Here is a 14,586-nt window from a genome sequence, read left to right on the forward strand (position 1 = left end):
CCCTGTGAGAACAGGAGGGGCTGGGGGGGGGGGGGGGGGTAGTGGGAGTGTAGAGAAGAGTGAGGGAGGGAGTAGGGTGGGAGAGGGGTAGAGGGAGGGAGAGTAGAGGTGGGAGAGGGGTAGGGGAGAGGGTGAGGGAGGGAGTAGAGGTGGGAGAGGGGTAGGGGAGAGAGTGAGGGAGGGAGTAGAGATGGGAGAGGGTGAGGGTAGAGTAGTGGGAGAGGGTAGAGGTGGGAGTAGAGATGGGAGAGCAGTAGGGAAGAGGGTGAGGGAGGGAGTAGAGATGGGAGAGGGGTAGGGGTGAGGGTAGAGTAGTGGGAGAGGGGTAGGGGAGTGGGTGAGGGATGGAGTAGAGATGGGAGAGGGGTAGGGGAGAGGGATGAGTAGAGGTGGGAGAGGGGTAGGGGAGAGGGTGAGGGAGGAAGCAGAGGTGGGAGAGGGGTAGGGGAGAGGGTGAGGGAGGGAGTAGAGGTGGGAGAGGGAGGGAGTAGAGATGGGGTAGGGGAGAGGGTGAGGGGTAGGGGAGAGGGATGGAGTAGAGGTGGGAGAGGGGTAGGGAAGAGTGAGGGAGGGAGTAGAGGTGGGAGAGGGGTAGGGGAGAGGGATGAGTAGAGGTGGGAGAGGGGTAGGGGAGTAGAGTGAGGGAGGGAGTAGAGATGGGAGAGGGTAGGGGAGGGAGAGTAGTGGGGGAGAGGTAGAGGAGAGGGAGTAGAGGTGGGAGAGGGGTAGGGAAGAGGGTGAGGGATGGAGTAGAGATGGGAGAGGGGTAGGGGAGAGGGAGGGAGTAGAGGTGGGAGAGGGGTAGGGGAGAGAGTGAGGGAGGGAGTAGAGATGGGAGAGGGGTAGGGGAGTGGGTGAGGGATGGAGTAGAGATGGGAGAGGGGTAGGGGAGAGGGATGGAGTAGAGGTGGGAGAGGGGTAGGGGAGAGAGGGATGGAGTAGTGGTGGGAGAGGGGTAGGGGAGAGGTTGAGGGAGGGAGTAGAGGTGGGAGAGGGGTAGGGGAGAGGGATGAGTAGAGGTGGGAGAGGGGTAGGGGAGAGGGTGAGGGATGGACTCACCCACTCCCTACCTCATCTCTACCCGTCTCTGTGGTGTATCCCCGTACTCCCTACTCATCTCCAACTCGTCCCTAGTCCATTCTCTCTCCATCCCTTTCCAATCCCTCCTCCGATACAGTCTCCACCAGTCCACACAGCCCTTGTTAGGGTGTCAAGCCCTACCTCAGTCGACCTCGGAGAGCTCCCCATCTCTACCTCTCGACTATCCCCATCTCAGCACCAGCCCTCTCCCATTCTACTCCTACCTATTCCACCAAGCCCAACTCCCTCACCATCAACTCCAGCACCTCATCGTCCACGGGTAGGGGAGTAGAGGTGAGGAGAGGGGTAGGGGAGAGGGATGGAGTAGAGATGGGAGAGGGGTAGGGGAGTGGGTGAGGGATGGAGTAGAGATGGGAGAGGGGTAGGGGTGAGGGATGGAGTAGAGGTGGGAGAGGGGTAGGGGAGAGGGATGGAGTAGAGATGGGAGAGGGGTAGGGGAGAGGGTGAGGGAGGGAGTAGAGGTGGGAGAGGGGTAGGGAAGAGGGATGGAGTAGAGGTGGGAGAGGGGTAGGGAAGAGGGTGAGGGAGGGAGTAGAGGTGGGAGAGGGGTAGGGAAGAGGGATGGAGTAGAGGTGGGAGAGGGGTAGGGGAGAGGGTGATGGAGGGAGTAGAGGTGGGAGAGGGGTAGGGGAGAGGGTGAGGGAGGGAGTAGAGGTGGGAGAGGGGTAGCAGAGAGGGATGGAGTAGTGGTGGGAGAGGGGTAGGGGAGAGGTTGAGGGAGGGAGTAGAGGTGGGAGAGGGGTAGCAGAGAGGGATGGAGTAGTGGTGGGAGAGGGGTAGGGGAGAGGTTGAGGGAGGGAGTAGAGGTGGGAGAGGGGTAGGGGAGAGGGATGGAGTAGTGGTGGGAGAGGGGTAGGGGAGAGGTTGAGGGAGGGAGTAGAGGTGGGAGAGGGGTAGGGGTAGAGGGATGGAGTAGAGGTGGGAGAGGGGTAGGGGAGAGGTTGAGGGAGGGAGTAGAGGTGGGAGCGGTAGGGGAGAGGGGTAGGGACGTAGCGATCCTTCTAGAGGTGGGAGCGGAGGCTAGGGGGTGAGGGGTAGGGAGTAGGTGAGGGAGGCGAGGAGAGGGGTAGCGGTTGAGGTGAGGGAGTAGAGGTAGGGCGAGGGTAGGAGAGGGGAGGGGAGAGGGATGGAGTAGAGGTGGGAGAGGGGTAGGGGAGAGGGATGGAGTAGAGGTGGGAGAGGGGTAGGGGTAGGGGTTGAGGGAGAGGGGTAGGGGTAGGGGAGAGTGGTGAGGGAGAGGGATGGAGGTAGGGGTAGGGGTAGGGCGTAGGGGAGAGGGGTAGGGTAGGGGAGAGGCTTGAGGAGGGAGTAGAGGTGGCGAGAGGGGGTTAGGGGTAGGGGGGTAGGGTGAGGGAGGGGTAGGGATGTAGAGTGTGGGAGAGGGGTAGGGGTTCGGGGAGAGGTGTCAGGGGGTAGGGTAGAGGGAGAGGAGAGGTAGGGGTAGAGGGGAGGGAGTAGAGAGGGTGGGAGAGGGAGTAGGGGAGAGAGTGAGGGAGGGAGTAGAGATGGGAGAGGGGTAGGGGAGGGGTGAGAGGGAGTAGAGGTGGGAGAGGGGTAGAGGTGGGAGAGGGAGAGGGGTAGGGGTAGGGGAGAGGGTGAGGGAGAGGGAGTAGAGGTGGGAGAGGGGTAGGGGAGAGGGTGAGGGAGGGAGTAGAGGTGGGAGGGAGAGGGGAGAGGGAGAGGGGTAGGGGTAGGGGAGAGGGTGAGGGAGAGGGAGTAGAGGTGGGAGAGGGGTAGGGGAGAGGGATGAGTAGAGGTGGGAGAGGGGTAGGGAGGGGAGAGGGTGAGGGGAGGGAGGGGGTGGGAGAGGGGTCGGGGTCGGGGATGAGTAGGGTGAGGTGAGGTAGGGGTATCGGGCGATAGGCGTGGGGGAGAGGGGGAAAGTGGGGTAGGGGTAGGGAGAGGGGAGGGGGGAGTATCCTGGGAGAGGGTAGGGGGTTAGGGTGAGGAGAGTGGAGGGTAGGGGTCGGGGGGTGAGAGAGGGGTCTTAGTAGAGGGGAGAGGGGGAGGGGTAGGGGCGCGGGACGCAGCGGCGAGGGTTAGGTGAGAGGGAGTCACGGAGAGGTGGGCGTAGAGGTGGATCGCGAGGGTAGGGGTAGGGGAGAGGGAGCCAGAGGGTGTTAGGGGTAGCGCCTCGAGAGGACCGTGGAGGAGAGGGACGTTTAGAGGTAGTCCAGGAGGGGTAGGGGTCGGGGAGGATAGGATTTACCTGAGAGGGAGGGAGTAGAGGTGGGGGGGCGGTATGGGCCGGGGTCGTGGAGAGGCGTAGAGGGAGGGGTAGGGGTAGGGGAGAGGGTGAGGGAGAGGGAGTAGAGATAGGGAAAGGGGTAGGGGTAGGGGGGGGTAGAGGGAGAGGGGTAGGGGTAGGGGAGAGGGTGAGGGAGAGGGAGTAGAGGTGGGAGAGGGGTAGGGGTAGGGGAGAGGGAGAGGGGTAGGGGTAGGGGAGAGGGTGAGGGAGAGGGAGTAGAGGTGGGAGAGGGGTAGGGAAGAGTGAGGGAGGGAGTAGAGGTGGGAGGGGGTAGGGGAGAGGGTGAGGGAGTGGGAGTAGAGGTGGGAGAGGGGTAGGGGAGAGGGTGAGGGAGGGAGTAGAGGTGGGAGAGGGGTAGGGGTAGGGGAGAGGGAGAGGGGTAGGGGTAGAGGGGAGGGAGGTGTAGGCGGAGAAGGGAGTAGAGGAGGGCCCCCCGCGAGGGAGTCCAGGGGTAGAAGAAGAGGGCAGGGGGAGTAGGGAAGGGGAGAGGCGAGAGGGGTAGGGGTAGGCAGCCCGGCGACGCGGTAACGGGAGAGGGGTAGGGGAGAGGTGGTACGGGTTAGGTGTCCCCGGGGGTAGAGAGGGTGGAGGGATACGAGGGAAGCGTAGACGGTGGGCGAGGGAACGAGGGTAGGGCGTAGCGGGTAGCGGGTCGAGGGTCGGGGAGAGGGAGTAGCAACACACCAAAACAAGGCGCCCCCCCCCCAGCGGGCGTAAGGTGGGTAACACTAGACTAGAAGGCGAGGGAGTAAGGGGTTCCGGGGAAGGAAGGCGCCTGCAGGCGTGACCTCTAGGGGTAGTGGGAGAGGGTTAGGAAGAACCGTTTCCGAGGTGCATCCGGGGGTTAGCGGGCCAGACAGGAGATGGGTGAGGGAGGGAGTGCACGGTGGGAGAGGGGTTAGCCCGTTACCCCTGAGGAAGAGGGGTAGGGGTAGGGGAGAGGGTGAGGGAGAGGGAGTAGAGGTGGTTAAACGCTTGATGAATATAGGCCAGAGACTCAGGACAGAGCCTCAACCGAGTGATGCTAATCCCCTCTCTGCGAAGGAAAGTCCCGCACTTACGAAAGTGAATAATAAAAGCTGGAGGGGGCTGTATAACTGACTGTATGTGAAACACGTCTTCAACACGAAGAACGAACTGCTGGAGTCAAAGCCTCGCACACAGGCAGTGCAGCAAATCGAAAGTAAAAATACAATACACAAAACAAACCGACATTTTGTGTTCCCGCAGCGTGTCGTGTCACAACAGAACACGAAACATAAACAAATAGTCACTTACCAGTTAACACCACATTGGTCCGTGATTTAAACAGTTCCATGTCACACCCAAAGAACCCTGTCAAAAAACTCAAGCCCGTTCATACTAATATTTCTAAATAGGGTACTCAAGACATAACGATCTAAAAAAGATCTCCACATGCTACATTTCCGCGTCTGCAGTTGCGGAGCACGTCCCGACCGTCGCGCCACGTGTTCCATCTAAACATACTAGAAATAGTCACTACAGTTAACCCTATAATCCGTTTTTAAAGGCAATGTTAAATGCAGACTGTATCAAACTAAAGCACGTTCTTATCGTATTTTATCAAGTCGCTCCTTTCAAACCTTCACCGATCTCCACACTGAATATTATTAATAATAATAATATTGAAATGCTATATTGCCATATTTACTTACCCATATAGCTGCTGCATATCAGCGCAATAGCGGCTACTTTGTAAATAGCGAAGGTTTCTGGCATTGTGGGTCCAGAGACAGGCAGGCAGGCAGAACCGTTCTGCTGGAGATCCAGTCTGGTTTTCCCCGCTGAGGTCAAAGCAACCGAGAATGCAAGCAAACTGGGTTGGTTTCACTTTCACTGGTACGCACCTGCGCCTCTGAGTGTGTGTGTCTGTGCTTATCTGTTTTACTCGGGACACACGCACTCCAAAGTGTAATGCGTTTTAATTTGTATATATTTTATATTATTATCCATGAGTTATGGTAATTGCTCATTTTTCAGTGTCTGTAAGGCGCAGAGCAACGCCTTCTGCAGGCTGGCAGCGCGGTGCTACAGTTACAATGCGCCACAGGGTTTATTTAAAAGGCAAAGTCTGTCGATTTATAACAACCATTCAAAACAAAACAGAATGGCAACAGAAAAAAAAAAGAAAAAAAAAACCTAAAAGTAGCGTCACGTGACAAAGTTGTTGCGCTGATCAGCAGCTGTAAGAAAATGAACTTGATATAAAAAAATAGGCTTTTATATTTAAGTCTGATGTTTTTTTTATGGTGGATTTAAACTCGTTTTAACGGCGTATCCCGAAGTTTCTCGAGTGTTACTTCGTCTTTATTCCTCCGCACAGACCTGCCCCACCTCTAACCGGACGGCCGAAACTTGCCGAAGTAATCAAAGTCCAACCGCGGATTCGGTATTCTCCGTCGCGGTTTCCGAGACTCTCCGAAAAATAACACTTCAACGCCTGTTCTTGCCGAAGTTATCCGAAGAAAAAAAAAAAAAAGTTTGCAGAGATCATTTGCAAAGTGCTGAGCTGGACTGAGCCACGTCACTACTCCACCGAGACAGAGCAGCGACCTGCCGGGGTAGGAGCCGGGACTCCGGGCAGAGAAATGAACAGATAGCCACACCGACCGGGCTGCACGGAGAGAGGACAGCGCGGCGCGTCGTTTCATTTACACGCGTATAAGTAACGAATAATTACTAACATGACTACTCTCACAATGATAGCACGAATCCAGGACGGCATGCTGCTCGCTGCCTCCATGCAGGAGAGCGAACAGGTAATGTGAGACGCACTACTATATTGTTTCTATGCTTCAATAATAACATTGTTATTTTTAATCAGTACTTTTTTAGTGGTGAAGCTCCTGGCCCCGTGTTATTAATGTCTGCGGTACCTGACACTGTTGTGTGAGTTTATATCAGCGATATTTAAAACTTTGTTGGCTTCTGCGATGACGTCATCGTGCTTAACATGGCGTAATGTATTTGCATTCGCACTGAGCGGCGGAGTGATGATGTCACCGTAAGCTTTTATGACGCATCAAGATAGAAATGAAAATGTGAGGGTGAAACCATTTCGTTTCTAATCCAGATTTTTCAGGCATTGAAATAAGGCTCCCATTCCTGGCACACTTGGGCTAATCAAGCTCTTAACAAAACCTGGAATGGATTGCACTGCTATGCAATATGAGTCTTATTTCCACCCCTGTCCCCCCTCCTTGCTGTGTATTTGTTGTATTGTTATTCATGTATTTTCGCTCTGCAGACAGTAATTCTCGATGCCTGTGTGAAGCAGGGTCAGCAGTTCAAAAGCAGGATCACTGCTGATTTATTTGCACAGGAAAAAAAACCAAAACATACAAAAGTGTTAAACTAACGGGGGTCGAGTCTCGAAGCGTTAACTGCCGAGGTGTTTTTTATTAAAGTGCGTTTTTATTAATAAAATCAAGTTCGATTTTCCTGAAACTTCACTGTTGTTAATGAACACGCCAGTAGTTAAAGTTTCAGGAATAGCAAACTTGAAAAAGTGACTCCATTCAGAGCGCTGCCATTGCATTCACACAGGGACCCCCCCTCCCTGCTCTGTGACTGCACTGCTGAGACGGGTCAGCGCTTGACTTCACTTTAGGACTTCACTTGACTTCAGAGCATTTTACAGCACTGGGGAATTCATCTGGATCACAAGTGCTGCATTCTTCCAGAGTTTCGTTTCATTAAAGCTGCACCCAGACTAACAGACTGAGACCCACAATCCTGTCAGCTGGACAGTGCAGTATCATCCCTTCGCAGCGTCTGTTCGTTCACCCTGCGCTGTATCAGAAAGCCTTGTTGACGATCTGGTTTGCTGTCGTCCTCAGTCGGGTCGGAACCTGCAGGAGTATCAGAACCAGGCCAAGCAGCTCTTCAGGAAGCTGAACGAGAACTCTCCCCCCCGCTGCTCGCTGGAGACCGGGCCAATGGTGTTCCAGTAAGAGCTCCCTGTGTGTGTGTGTCAGTGTCTGTCTCCATCGCCCTGTGTGTGTGTGTGAAGTTGAATTGCAATCCTGAAATTTTCATTCCTCATATTGAATTGAATTGTGTTCTCCAACTTGCTGATTGTTCAAGGCTGTAATCCTCTCTCTCTGTGTATCCCAGCCTCCTCCTCTCTCAGGGGGTGTGTTACCTGGTGCTGTGTGAGGTGATTGTAATCCTGTCCTCTCTCTCTGTGTATCCCAGCCTCCTCCTCTCTCAGGGGGTGTGTTACCTGGTGCTGTGTGATGGCTCCTACTCGAAGAGGATGGCATTCTCGTACCTGGAGGAGCTGCAGGCTGAGTTCAGTGAGTTGTACGGCAAGAGGCTGGCATCTGTGTCGAGGCCGTACGCGTTCATAGAGTTCGGTGAGGAGGCACGACTTTGCATAGTCTACTGCTGTCAGCTATACCAGGGCTGTGCTGACACAGTGTGTGTGTGTGTGTCTATGTGTGTGTCTCTCTGTGGGTGTGTCTCTGTAGTGAAGTGTGAAAAGAGGTGTTTATTTTCAGATGTTGTAAGAAGCCGTTAGATTTTCTTGTATCTGATTTGTTTTCTGTTCTGCAGACACGTTCATTCAGAAGCTGAAGAAGAACTACCAGGACTCGTGGTCTCGGCGGCACCTGAGCTCGGTGAACACAGAGCTGCAGGACGTGCAGAGGATCATGGTGACCAACATTGAGGAGGTGCTGCAGAGAGGAGAGGCACTGTCAGGTACAGAGAGACACTGACACACTGATGCACACTGACAAACTGAGACACACAGACAAACTGAGACACACTGACAAACTGAGACACACTGACACACACACACACAAACTTCTTTCGGACCTATACTATAAGTTGACACTCGTGTGTTTAGTTGGGTCTCTGTGGTTTTGGGATAAAAAGTGTACTGTTTCCTGAGCTCCCGTCTGTGTTGTGACTATGTTTTGTCTGTGTCTGCGTGTTCTCGAACGACCTGTACGTCCTAGCACCAGACGTCTGTCCGCGACCCCTGTACTGACACACTGAGACACACATGCACAGAGACATGCTGACACTGAGACACAAATACACAGAGACACACTGATTCACAGACAAACTGAGACAGACACACTGAGACACAGACACACGCACAGAGCTGCAGGACATGCAGAGGATCGTGGTCTGCAGAGAGGCGCTGTCAGGTACGCACACCCTGTCAAACACACCACCACAAACACACCAACACACCATCACAAACATACACTGACAGACTGACACAACCAGCGATAAGTTTGAAAAAGCGTTCGTTTTTGTGAATGCTGGCTTTGCTTAACTCTGATGTGCATAGCAAGATGTCTCTGCTCTCAGTTTGTATAGTTCAGATTCCTAGAAGATTTGCATCTCACCTGTTTACAGTCTGCACAGGGAGGGAATGCTGCTTTTGAATGGGAACAGACCCACTGAAACCTCACAACGCCTCTCTCTGTCTCTGTCCGTCTGTTTCAGCGCTGGACTCAAAAGCCAGTAACCTGTCTGCCCTGTCGAAGAAGTACAGGCAGGACGCCAAATACCTGAACACTCGCTCTCTGTATGCCAAGCTAGGAGCGGCGAGCGCGGTGTGCATGATCATATTCCTCTACGCACGCTTCTGGTGGCTGGTCTGAGCAAACAGCAGCCACAGCAGCCACAGTAGTGTCACATCTCCAGGGCCCCTTTAGCAATCATCTTCCGATTGCAGCTACACAGGCGCTGCGTGTTTGTCAGCTGTTCTGACTGCAAGTTCGTGAGCTGCTCTTTAGTTCTGGTTGTCTGCCTGACAGGCTTCAAAGTCTTGATATTAGTGAGCGCCCTCTAGTGCACAGCTAGAGAATTGCCAGAATTGGTAATTGATCCAGAGGTGCTTGATGGCGCTGGCTCTTAGTTCTATGAAGATAACTATAACTGAAGCACAGCTCCTGAACTTGTATTCACAGCACCTTAAATACAGCGTTACCCATCGCCACGTGCTGCTGCAACTGTGTGAAAAGTTGACCTGTCATTTGTCTCTTCGTTGTTAACATCGTGACAACTTTTTACACTTATCACTTTAAAGTCTGCTTCAAAGCTCTTTTCGGAATGTCCGCTCTAGTGCTCTGATAGTATCAGGGCTATTGCCCACATTGTCAAACAGGCAACACAGAAATCACGATGCATTGTGATGTTCTTCCTAGACCTGTCTCAAACACCAGTGCACTAGAGCAGACATTTTGAAAAGAGCTTTGAAACAGACTAAGAAGCGTAAACAGAGTAAAAAGTTGTCAAACGGTGTGCAAGTGTAAAAAGGTTAGGGTTAGGGTTAGGGTTAGGGGTAACACAGTCTTATCAAATGGAAATAAAGAACCCGTATTTGGGTGCAGTGTGGATCCCTCTTTGCAATAACATAGACAGGAAGGGGACAGGGATTCCATCAAAAGAATTCAACTTGATGCTAATTGAAGCACAGTAGCAGCACATGCTCCTCAGTAACACTCCTCCGCTTCCTTTTAGCGGTCTTGAAACTTACAGGCAGAAGTCTTTTTGATGGACTTTGCAGGCAGACTTTATTTTAAAATCGCAGCCAACTCTAATGTCCGTCTTCAACGAGAAGGGATTTGACGATGCCCAAAACGGGGACACATGTCATTTAGGCCTCCGAAACAGTCTCTGGAAACTCTTACGAAATACTCTTCACACACTAATGTTCAAAGTCTATGTCAAGTGTGAGCAACTAAATTGATTGACAAAGACATGGTTATTTGTAATATGTGGTTTATACAACACATCCCCCAAGATAACACTTTGGGAGCCTAGGATTTTCAATGGCAAACGGAGGACACTGTAGTAGTCGTGTGCCGCCTTCGAGGGGTTTTTATAAGTGCGTATGTTACGGTCATCTTCCATTTACCTACGATTTAGACACAGCATTGCCTGTGTTACTCAGAACTCTCAGCGAAAGTTCAAATTGAAACCTTAGCGTCTCCATATGAAATGCTCAATCACTGATTACAACTTTATATAGTAGCTGCTGTAGTTCTGTACAGGGTTTTATATTAGTGTTATATAGTGTGGTCCCGTCATCGTTGCCCTGTGTACAGCACAGCACAGCGAGGCTCTGCCCAGCACACAGCAGACAATGCCAGTAGAACTGAATGGATTGTAAATCGTGTGATTACAGACAGAATGAGGTTTGAGAGTCTGTTTCAAGTTTAATAAAACGCAGAGGTATATTTAGGAGAACTCTACTCTTGCACCAAATAATTGTGCTAAATGGCTTATGAACGACTTGAAGCCGCTGTCCGCATTGGAAGAACTGTCAGCATTCCACACGCTGTACGTGTTGAAAACGTTGTTGCTTTGAAACTGGACAGGTATTGTTTAAAGTAATAAAAAAAATAAAGTATTTATGTTTCAGTGTTGCTGCCCTTGTGTGTGATGTGATTCCAGTGGTGTGAAAGGGTCCCTTGTACAAGTTTACAGCAGTACAACTCCACTGTAATGTTTTCCTGTGGTTATACTATGAATTTACCCTGGTTTAATATGCTTTACCACTGTGCTTTACCATACCTCTCTGTCACAAATCAAAGAAATACAAGAACCGCACACGGGAGACAGAAGGTTTCTTTGCAACACCGCACTGGTGCCCAGTTTTGTTATTTTCCTTTTTTTTCTTTTTATTTTTAACTTGATGTTGATGGCGACATTTCCACGACGTGAGCGTCGTAGATAGGGACGGCAGCAATAGGCGTGGGCCACCAGGTTACCACCGCGAGTATACACAGGTGCGACAAGACACGGTGCTCAAAAGAATAACGAAAACAAAAGGCAAAAGAAAAAGGGAAACTAAAACTACGAAATAAAGGTGCTGCACTGGGCAGCATTATCCTGACCGTCGTTATCCGCACGGCCCGGGTCTCCGTCCTGCGCTCACTCCTGCTGTACTGTTCGGGGTTCTGCCCAAGTTTTTCCCCGCTACTAAAAATGTATTTTCTTTTTAATTAGTTTGTCGTGGTGCTGCAGCACTGCCACCACCTTACAGAGATGACTCGTAACATCACACTGCAGAATATAACAGTCAATGAGAATTGGCTCCTATAATAACATCACACTGCAGAATATAACAGAGTCAATGAGAATCGGCTCCTACAATAACATCACACTGCAGAATATAACAGAGTCAATGAGAAATGGCTCCTATAATAATATACACTGCAGAATATAACAGAGTCAATGAGAACCGGCTCCTATAATAACATCACACTGCAGAATATAACAGAGTCAATGAGGACCGGCTCCTATAATAACATCACACTGCAGAATATAACAGAGTCAATGAGAATTGGCTCCTATAATAACATCACACTGCAGAATATAACAGTCAATGAGAATCGGCTCCTATAATAACATCACACTGCAGAATATAACAGAGTCAATGAGGACCGGCTCCTATAATAACATCACACTGCAGAATATAACAGAGTCAATGAGGACCGGCTCCTATAATAACATCACACTGCAGAATATAACAGAGTCAATGAGGACCGGCTCCTATAATAACATCACACTGGTTATTGTCACAATCCAGTTTATATCAATCACATTTAGTAATCACGCGATTGATTTAATTTAGTATCACTTTGTAAATAAGCATAAGATTTGAAGATGTCCATGTAAGTGCGTGCAGTATTACAGTACAGTGTTGTGGTAATATAGCCCAATAGAGCACTGCATGGCCTGTTTTAGTATCACAGTGTGATGCAGGCGTGTGCTGTAGTAAACAACACACATGTAGAAATTGCCTGGCATTATAGTGTATTTGAAAGAAATAGACAAGGTCAACACCACCAGTTACAATTGATACAATTAAAAACACAGATACATGTTAATAAATTAATACAACTTAACACAGAAAACACAATAATGATGTTTTACTAATAATAATATGCAGAATATGAAGCAGTCACATCACATGCTGTAGGCTGGCTATGGGGATTACAACACAAGCTCTTACAAGAGCACACTTTCTTTAAAAACAGTTTGTCTGAAAAGTTGAGTTGAGTTTATTCACTTTGTGCTCTGCATAGGTACATAGCAACAGTGAGCACTGATTCAACAAGAGACGCATAGACAAAAGGTTTAAAGGATTAAAAAAAACCATTTATTTCAGGACGTTTTGGACAAAAGCCCTTCTTCAGTGTTGCAGAAAGAAAAGTAACGCAGTGCAATAAACTTGTGGTGAACAAGCAAATCAGGTGACTGCGCTGTTGTTTCACAGGAAGCAAGGTCAGTATAGAACAGGAAGGAACCCTCGTATCCACAGGCAACCACAGGAAAGCAGCACACCGCAGCCTGCACTGCAATAACAAGCGGGGGGGGGGGGGGGGGGGTGCAAAGTGTATAAGAGGCTGGGTTAGGACTGAGGAGTGGAGCTAGAGAGAGACAGACCAGACCAGCTGTGGAGCTAGAGAGACACACCAGACCAGGTGTGGAGCTAGAGAGACAGACCAGACCAGCTGCAGAGCTAGAGAGGAGGGACAGACCAGACCAGCTGTATCCAGACGCTGTGTTACAGGACGCTACACTGTATCACACTAGATGTGTGTGTGTGTGTGTGCGTGTTCATGGAACTGTGTGTTTGGAGCCCCATAAGGAACCATTCAATAATAATACATGTACAACCTATTAACTTGCTTGCTATACAATGCTGTGTGCACTAACTGTGATGTGTGAAGAAATCCACTTGTTGGTATGTCAGGTTTGATTTTCTAGTGTGTGCTTAGAGGCCTGAACCAAGGTGAATGAGTATAAGAACATAAGGCAACTTGACTGAGTATGATTGAACGATAGCGATTTCTAACATGTATAAATCTGTTACATGAAAAATAATAGAGTTACTGTTTCATTCCAACTCAAACAAGTTCATCTCAAGCACAGATGCTGCTGAAAAGCAGTTTGAAACGCGGAGAGGGTTGACAGTGACACAGTGGAATCCGGACGGGTGTTCTAGAACCCCAAGGCTGTACCAAAGAAAGAATCCTGGCACAATGAAGAGATGAGGAAAGATTCAAAGCAGATTAACACAAAGGCAGAGGACAGTGAATGCAAAACATAGACGTTATCTAGAGGTTAGAGCTTATCATCAGTGGAATCTCAATTCCAGTTACTCTGCAACCCTACAAGCAGACTCAAGCTTCTTAGTGTTGTATACCTGGAATGGGCCCAGACGAAACAGTTCTACTAAAATAGGTCTTACCAAACTCTTTAAAGATGAAAGAAAAATATGCTATCTCTATTGACAGTGCTATGGCAGGTGAATCAGTTCTATGGTGTACACTCTATTGACAGTGCTATGGCAGGTGAATCAGTCCATGGTGTACACTCTATTGACAGTGCTATGGCAGGTGAATCAGTCCCATGGGGTTTACTCTATTGACAGTGCTATGGCAGGTGAATCAGTCCATGGTGTACACTCTATTGACAGTGTTATGGCAGGTGAATCAGTCTTGTGGGGTATACTCTGTTGACAGTGCTATGGCAGGTGAATCAGTCCATGGTGTACACTCTATTGACAGTGCTATGGCAGGTGAATCAGTCTCGTGGGGTATACTCTATTGACAGTGCTATGGCAGGTGAATCAGTCCCATGGTGTACACTCTATTGACAGTGCTATGGCAGGTGAATCAGTCCCGTGGGGTATACTCTATTGACAGTGCTATGGCAGGTGAATCAGTCCCGTGGGGTACACTCTATTGACAGTGCTATGGCAGGTGAATCAGTCCATGGTGTACACTCTATTGACAGTGCTATGGCAGGTGAATCAGTCCCATGGTGTACACTCTATTGACAGTGCTATGGCAGGTGAATCAGTCCCATGGTGTACACTCTATTGACAGTGCTATGGCAGGTGAATCAGTCCCATGGTGTGCTCTATTGACAGTGCTATGGCAGGTGAATCAGTCCCATGGTGTACACTATTGACAGTGCTATGGCAGGTGAATCAGTCCCATGGGGTATACTCTATTGACAGTGCTATGGCAGGTGAATCAGTCCCATGGTGTACACTCTATTGACAGTGCTATGGCAGGTGAATCAGTCCCATGGTGTACACTCTATTGACAGTGCTATGGCAGGTGAATCAGTCCCATGCTGTGCTATTGACAGTGGTATGGCAGGTGAATCAGTCCCATGGTGTAAACTCTATTGACAGTGCTATGGCAGGTGAATCAGTCCATGGTGTACACTCT

General features: G+C 50.1%; 1 protein-coding gene across 1 annotated transcript; it reads left to right on the top strand.

Moving 5' to 3' along the window:
• The first annotated feature begins 5,891 nt into the window (after nucleotides 1–5,891).
• LOC121304331 (vesicle-trafficking protein SEC22b-like) lies at nucleotides 5,892–9,873 on the top strand. Its single transcript, XM_041235405.1, has 5 exons — nucleotides 5,892–6,129; nucleotides 7,210–7,319; nucleotides 7,568–7,728; nucleotides 7,928–8,074; nucleotides 8,834–9,873. The coding sequence occupies exons 1-5, from the start codon at nucleotides 6,055–6,057 to the stop codon at nucleotides 8,989–8,991; spliced, it is 651 nt and encodes a 216-aa protein (XP_041091339.1). The 5' UTR covers nucleotides 5,892–6,054; the 3' UTR covers nucleotides 8,992–9,873.
• Nucleotides 9,874–14,586: the final 4,713 nt, after the last annotated feature.

The sequence above is a fragment of the Polyodon spathula genome, chromosome 37 (genome assembly GCF_017654505.1).
Source record: "Polyodon spathula isolate WHYD16114869_AA chromosome 37, ASM1765450v1, whole genome shotgun sequence".
Classification (NCBI taxonomy): domain Eukaryota; kingdom Metazoa; phylum Chordata; class Actinopteri; order Acipenseriformes; family Polyodontidae; genus Polyodon; species Polyodon spathula.